Source organism: Erinaceus europaeus, chromosome 4 (genome assembly GCF_950295315.1).
Source record: "Erinaceus europaeus chromosome 4, mEriEur2.1, whole genome shotgun sequence".
Lineage (NCBI taxonomy): Eukaryota > Metazoa > Chordata > Mammalia > Eulipotyphla > Erinaceidae > Erinaceus > Erinaceus europaeus.
The window spans coordinates 25308540-25315905 of NC_080165.1; the positions used below are offsets into that span (position 1 = coordinate 25308540).

The window sequence follows — 7366 nt, forward strand, 5'->3', positions numbered from 1 at the left end:
CTGAAGAACATTCTCACCCCCAATTTAGAGCCTTTTCTACCATCATGCACCAGGACCCCAACATCCTCTACGCCTACTTCCTTCCCTAGAGTTTTTTGCTTTAGTGCAATACACCACACTCGGGGCTCAGCTGGGGTTGCTCCTGGTTGATCGTGTGTGTTACCATGCTCAAGGTCCTGTGTTCAAGCCCCCACTCCCCATCTGCAGGGGGGATGTTTCAGGAGTGGTGACCACCAGGAGCTATGGACTTGAAGTGGTGGCACTGAGTCCCAGCAGAAACTCTGGTGGCAATTCAAAAACAAAAATAAACAACAAAGGAAAAAGAAAAGAAAACACCACACTCAGTCCCAATTGCACTGTTTTCTCTTTCTGTCCTTGTTTCCTTCTTTCTTTTTAAAGATTTTGTTTATTAATGAGAAAGATAGGAGGATAGAGAAAAAAAAACCAGACATCAATTACTCTGGTACATGTGCTGTTGAGGATTAAACTTGGGAGCTCATGCTTGACGGTTTAATGCTTTATCCACTGTACCATCTCCAGAACCGCTCTGTTGTTGTTTCCTAAGTACTTCTATCAGTGAGATTATACAAATATTTGTTCTCTTTTGGGTTTATCTCACTTAACATGATTCCTTCAAGTTCCAATCAAGATGAGGCAATGAAGATGACTTCTTCATCATCTTTTTTTTTTTTTTTTGACCTCTAGGGTTATTGCTGGGGCTCAGTGCCTGCACTACGAATCCACTGCTCCTAGAGGCCATTTTTCCCATTTTTGTTGCCCTTGTTGTTGGCGCTTGTTGTGGTTGTTATTGTTATTGTTGTCATAGCTGTTGTTGTTGTTGTTAGATAGGACAGAGAGAAATGAAGAGAGGAGGGGAAGACAGAGAAGGGGAGAGAAAGCTAAACACCTGCAGACCTGCTTCACCACTTACTAAGCGACCCCCTGCAGGTGGGGAGCCAGGGGCTTGAAGTAGGATCCTTATGCTGACCTTTGTGCTTTGCACCACGTGCACTTAATCTGCTGTTCTACCGCCCAGCTCCTGCCTTCATCATTTTTAACAGCTGATATATATCCACAAAATTTGAAAAAAAAAATCATTGGATGCTGGGAGTGGTGATTTGTATTGCTAGCACTGAGCCCCAGCAATAACCCTGGTGGCAAAAAAAAAAAAAAAGTTGATTTATTTTGTTTTAGTGCAAGAGACAGGCAGAGAGAAAAACCAGAGCACTGCTCAGCTCTGGTTTATGGTGGTGCTGGGAAGTAAACCTGGGACCACAGAGCCTCAGGCATGAAAGTCTATCATGCTATCTCCCCAATCTAAACCACAACTTTATAAGCCACTCATCCGTCTTTGGTCATCCGAGTTGCTTCCAAGTTTGGAATACTAAATGTTTTGTCTTAATTGGCACCAAAAACTCACTGATAGCAAAATGTGACATGAACTTAGATGTTTGCTTGTTTCTTGCAGAAAGACCCTCTGCTATCCTATGCTTGTGTTGGCTGCCTGGAGGCCTTGCTTGACTACCTGCATGCCCGGAGCCCAGACCTCGGTAGAAACTCTTCTCATTCTCTGATGCTCCTCTGGGAGAGGTCATGCATGTGTGTGTGTGTGTGGGGGGGGGGTGTCTTTGTCACTCTCCCACCCCAGATTCCCAATCTTTGTTTTGTATTTCATAACCATTTTAATCGATTCTTTTTATTTAACTGATTTTTTTTTAACATTGGTAGGACAGAGAAATTGAGAGGGAAAGAAAAAGGAGAGGGGAAGGAAAAGAGAGAGAGAGACCTACAGCATTGCTTCATCACTCATGAAGCTTTTCTCCTGAAGGTGGGGACCAGAGGCTTGAATCTGGATCCTCACACTTGATAACAAATGCACTTAAACAGGTGTGCCACCACCCAGCCCCCGCTTGATTCTTTAAGCAACACTACAAGGTTACACTCATACTTATTATATGGGTGAGGACAGTGAAGTTCAGAGGTCAAATGACAAGCCCAATCAAGTCCACAAAGTCTTGAAGTGGCAGAACCTCTCCTTCCCTAGTTTCCTCGTTGTCTTCCCTAATTCCGGAATGTATAATCTAACTGAGTTAGGCAGTAGGTGTAGAGTCCCTTTCATACATTGCCTAGAGCTCCATAGAGTTAAGTTTTCTGCAGCAATATTCTAAGGCCTTTGGAGAAGCAGCATTAATAGTCCAGGGTAACTGCTATTTCCTGTAGCACTCCATGTGGCCTCCCAACCCTGGAATCGGTTTTTGCTGTTCACTCTCCTGGATGCTGGGGAGAACTCCTTTCTCAGACCTGAGATCTTGAGGCTCATGACGCTGGTAAGTACAGAAAAGATGGCTGTGTGGTTTGAAGAGTGTAATGAACTGACAGATCTCAAGGAGTTCAGAAACATTTAACTTTAGGTCCTGTCTGCATCCTTCCCCTACATGAGGTCTGCTGTGACCTTGTCATGCACTCACTTCTGAACCAGTGGTGAGGCCTGCCCCTGTGTGTCAGATCCTGTGCTAGGCACTAAAGCTACTGAGCCATATGGTCTGTCTCTCTGTCTAGAGGAGAAGTGAACTATTGGCTTAAACATGGTATTATTACTGGTAGGATAAAAGGTATGCTAGTGAAGTTGGTCAGCATATATACTAGTGGTTGTAGTGGAAGCACAGAGAAAAGAGTAATTGCTTCTTCTAGAGCTGAGAGGAAAAGGTGAGCAAGAATGTATTGGGTCATCAGAAAAGTCATGACACATTTTTGCATAGAAAACCAGAAAAACATGTTTTGACTTTTCCGACAACCCAATAGTAAGCACACAGTTGATACTTTTTTTTTTTTTTGGCCTCCAGGATTATTGCTGGGGCTCGGTGTCTGCACCACGAATCCACTGCTCCTGGAGGCCATTTTTCCCATTTTGTTACCCTAGTTCTTGTTGTTATTGTTACTGTTGTTGTTGTTGGATAGGACAGAGAGAAATCAAGGGGGGAAGACAGAGAGGGCAAGAGAAACACAGACACGGGGTGGGGGGTGGGGTGATAGGCCAATTCTCTCAGGGTTTCATAGTCTGTTTCATTTACCCCACACTCCCACGATAAAAACCCACCTCTGCCCCGAAAACAACTTTGAGCTCCCGAAGACAGGACTCTGTGGTCTTTAGAGTGTGCCCCCCACCCAGTACTGAGACACAGTAGAGCCTCAGAAAATGTGCCTGAACAAAGGAGATGCAGAGTCACTCATGTTTGGGGCTTCTTTCCCTGGACCAGTTTGTGCGGTTCCAGAGCAGCAGCATCCTCTCTCAAGAAGAGGTGGATCGTGTTCTGCAAGGTGCCTCCTTGGCTGACCTCTCTGCACTGTCCACCACCACACTCCAGGCTCTACGTGGCTTCTTCCTTCAGGTGGGTAGGAAAGGGAGACTGTAGCTGCTGTTAAGATTAGATGTGCCACACCATCTCTGTGGAGGCTAGGAGCTGTGGCCAGAGCAGCCATGGAGGACCAGGGGCACTGAGAAGGCCAGTTTGCTCCCACCCTCTTTTCCCCTCAGGTCCAGCACATGGGCTTCCTGACTGATCATGACACAGTCCAAAAACTGCAGGCCTCCTTGGAAGACCTTTTCTCCAGGGCCTCTTCTGCCCAGCTACCCATGCAGGACATGCTGTATCCTTTCTTGTATCTGGAACCCTTGACATGGGCAAAACAAGACCACCCAGACTTGAAGAGGCTGTGGCATCATGGGCCAGAATAGATAGCTGCAATGTTTACAGTCCTGTTCTCTAAAGCAGGCAGGGGTCATAGAATAACTAACAATTCAAGAAGTGACAGGGACTTGTTCTGCTTGTGTTTCTAAGGTTCAGTCACATAATATGCAATGCACCTAATCTTCACAGGAGCTTAGAGTGTTCACATAGTTGTAACTTAGCCCAGTGAGGTTAAATGACACATCAGGATCCTACATTTACCCATCTCAGGAACAAGCTAGTCCTACCCCCACAAGCTCTGGAGACTGTTGCCTAAGTCCCGTGGGCACAAGTCAACCCAGCGTGGAGAATGCTGGGTAAGTGGCATGTCCCTGAGGAAGTCTGGGTTGGGGGCTTTCTGGGGTTGTGCTCCAGAGATACTTTGGTGGTGGTGTTGCATCTTCCCCATCCTACCAGCTGCCTTCCTGGCTCCTCTCCTTCCTTCCATGAAGTAATAATCCTACTTTATAGCAACCATTTTAGTACTCATTACTCTATGAACAGTCTGCTGCTCTCAGATCAGTTTTGCACTTTTGGGGGTCGGGAAGTGGTTCTTCCATGATTGGTCCCTCTCTGCTGTTGTCCTTTCATGTTTTGCTGCCAGTTATATGGGAGGGGTGGCTGTGTCGCTGCCCCACGTTAGAGACTGACCTGCAGGACTTGAAGACCAAGAAACAGAACTGAGACTTTGAGAAGACAAAGTCGGCACAATTCTGGGTGGAAATGGATGACAACTGCAACTGTCTACTCCCATTGTTGAAATGGAGTTAGGAAATAAAACATATTCACATGCTGATATTGGTGATTCAAACGTATTTCTCCAATTTATCTTGATTCCTCTACTAGGATCATGGCTTCCTCTAGGAAGGAGGTGGCAGGATTTGTTCTGGTAACACATAAGGAGTGTCAGTGCTAACTGCTACCTCAATTGTAGAGAGAATACTATTTTGGCCATCTTGAGGCAGAAGGCAGAGATCAGCCGTGTAGAGCAGCTGCTCTGAGAGGCACTTGATTAGCTTGCTTCTCAGCACATGAAGTAGATTCCAGATAAGGAAATAGAGCAGTCAAATCAACGGCCTTCCTGGCTTGAGCCCTTGCCTGGGTGAGTTGAGTCCATGTGTTCCATCTCTTCCTTTTCTCTTGTTCTTCCTTCCTTCTCTCCTTCCTTCCTTCCTTCCTTCCTTCCTCTCTTTTGTCAGTAGAGTTTTCACTGGGGCTTTGCCCCTGCTTAACTCCTCGCACTGAAGGATTTCCTTTATATAAAAAAGGAAGAAGGGGGAGAGACCCCATAGCACCACTCTCTGGTGAAGCTTCCACCCAGCAGGGTTTTCCAGTGGGGTGGCAAGGGGTTCAAACCCATCTCCACTCCACCCCCCACCCCCAGTGCACTCAGCCCCTTTCCACAAGCCCCCTGTGTTCCATTCTCCTAACAGCGCGTTGCTCAGCTCTGGCTTATGATGGTGTGGGGAGATTGAACCTGAGACCTTGGTGCCTCAGGCATGAGAGTCTCTTGCATAACTATTAGACTATCTACCTCCTCCCCCCCCCCCCCCCCGTGTTCCTTTCCCTTGCCTGCCTCCAAGGTTGTATTTATATAGCCACAAATGCATCTCGTCTAACACCTGTTATCCACAATTGCCCCTTCCTACAGGGAGTTCAAACTGTCCGAATACCAAGGGACACCCCATTGGTTCCCATGTCTGACCAGTCCATCCTCCCCCAGGCTTTCTAGTGAACGGTTTTAGAGCTTGGTGGGAGAGGTGACTAAGGGATGCACCTACTCTGCCTGGCAAAGTCCTTAAAAAAAGAATTGAAATGGGGTGGGGGTAGATAGCATATAGCATAATGGTTACGCAAAGAGACATTAATGCCTGAGGCTCCAGAGTCCCAGGTTCAATCCTCTGCACCACCATAAGCCAGAGCTGAGCAGTGCTCTGGCAAAAAAATAATAATAATAATTGAAAACCCCCACACCACCATAAGCAAGAGCTGACCAGTGCTCTGGTTTTAAAGGAGGAAGAAAGAAAGAGAGAAATTAAATGAAAATCTGGATGCAACCCAAGTGTCCAACAACAACAGATGAATGGTTGATTAAGTTGTGGTATATATACACAATGGAATACTACTCAGCTATTAAAAATGGTAAATTCACCTTCTTCACCCTATCTTGGATGGTGCTTTTAGGAATCCTCTGAAGTGAGATAAGCTAGAAAGAGAATAGATATGAGATGATCTCACTCATACAGAAGTTGAAAAATAAGAACTGAAGGGGTAACACAAAACAGAAATGGGACTGGAGTTTGTGTATTGCACCAAAGTGAAAAATTTTGGAGTGGGGGAGAGGGTTCAGGTCCTGGAACATGATGGTGGAGGAGGACCTAGGTGGAGGGTTAGTGTTATGTGTAAAACAGAAATGTTACACATATACCAACTACTGTATTTTACTGTCAGCTATAAACCATTAATCCCGCAATAAAGAAAAAAAGTGGGGGTCAGGCAATAGCGCAGCAGGTTTAGTGCACATGGGGCAAAGTGCAAGGACAGGCATAAGGATCCTCGTTTGAGCTCTGCGCTGCACACCTGCAGGGGGATTGCTTCACAAGCGGTCAAACAGGTATGCAGGTGTTTTATCTTTCTCACCCCCCTCTGTCTACCCCACCTTTCTTTATTTCTGTCCTATCTAACGACAACAATAATAATAACCACAACAACGATAAAACAAGGGCAACAAAAGGGGAAAAAAATACCCTCCAGGAGCTGTGGATTCGTGGTGCAGGCACTGAGTCCCAGCAATAACCCTGGAGGCAAAAAAAAAAAAAAAAAAAAAAAAGTAAAGGGCTAGTGAATCATAGTAGGGTACAAAAACTTGCATTCCCAGATTGGAATCGCCTAGCCCCTACCTCTAAAAGAGCTGAGCGGTCCTGGGGTGGGGGTGGGGGTGGGGGCAGGGAGGTGAAGTCCTAGTCAAACTAATATATATGCCAACTGCACTTTTAAAAAAGGCTGTTGCCAACCTGATTTCCTTGGGCAGAGGACCCCACCATTGTGTCCTGGAGCCCCACCTCTCCAGAGCCCCGCCTCACTAGGGAAAGAGAGGCAGGCTGGGAGTATGGATCTACCTGCCAATGCCCAAGTTCAGAGGGGAAGCAATTACAGAAGCCAGACTTTCCACCTTCTGAACCCCATAGTGACCTTGGGTCCATACTCTGAGTGATAAAGAATAGGAAAGCTATCAGGGGAGCGGGTGGGATACGGAGTTCTGGTGGTGGGAATTGTGTGGCGTTGTACCCCTATTATCCTATGATTTTGTGTTTCCTTTTTTTTTTTTTGTCTCCAGGGTTTTTGCTGGCGCTTGGTGCCTGCACCACGAATCCACGGCTCCTGGAGGCTATTTTCCCCCCTTTTGTTGCCCTTGCTGTTTTATCGTTGTTGTGGTTATTACTGTTGTTATTGATATCGTTGTCGTTGGATAGGACAGAGAGAAATCGAGAGAGGAGGGGAAGACAGGGGGAGAGAAAGACATACACCTGCAGACCTGCTTCATCTTTTGTAAAGTGACTCCCCTACAGGTGGGGAGCCGGGGGGCTCGAACCGGGATCCTTACGTCGGTCCTTGTGCTTTGCGCCACGTGCGCTTAA

At 46.5% G+C, this 7366-nt stretch overlaps 2 protein-coding genes across 3 annotated transcripts in view; one reads left to right on the forward strand and one right to left on the reverse strand.

Annotated features, from left to right (window-relative positions):
- Positions 1–4520, forward strand: part of MEI1 (meiotic double-stranded break formation protein 1) — a 97817-nt gene extending 93297 nt beyond the window's left edge. For both annotated transcript variants that reach the window (XM_060189045.1, XM_060189046.1), the window contains 5 exons: positions 1469–1550; positions 2221–2327; positions 3258–3389; positions 3536–3648; positions 4333–4520. In XM_060189045.1, the coding sequence (XP_060045028.1) occupies positions 1469–1550; positions 2221–2327; positions 3258–3389; positions 3536–3648; positions 4333–4378 (480 nt within the window). In that variant the 3' untranslated portion in view covers positions 4379–4520. The remainder of the gene's footprint in view (positions 1–1468; positions 1551–2220; positions 2328–3257; positions 3390–3535; positions 3649–4332) is intronic.
- The window catches only part of TNFRSF13C (TNF receptor superfamily member 13C), a 328540-nt gene that overhangs the window by 198017 nt on the left and 123157 nt on the right, over positions 1–7366 (reverse strand). The window lies entirely within an intron of this gene.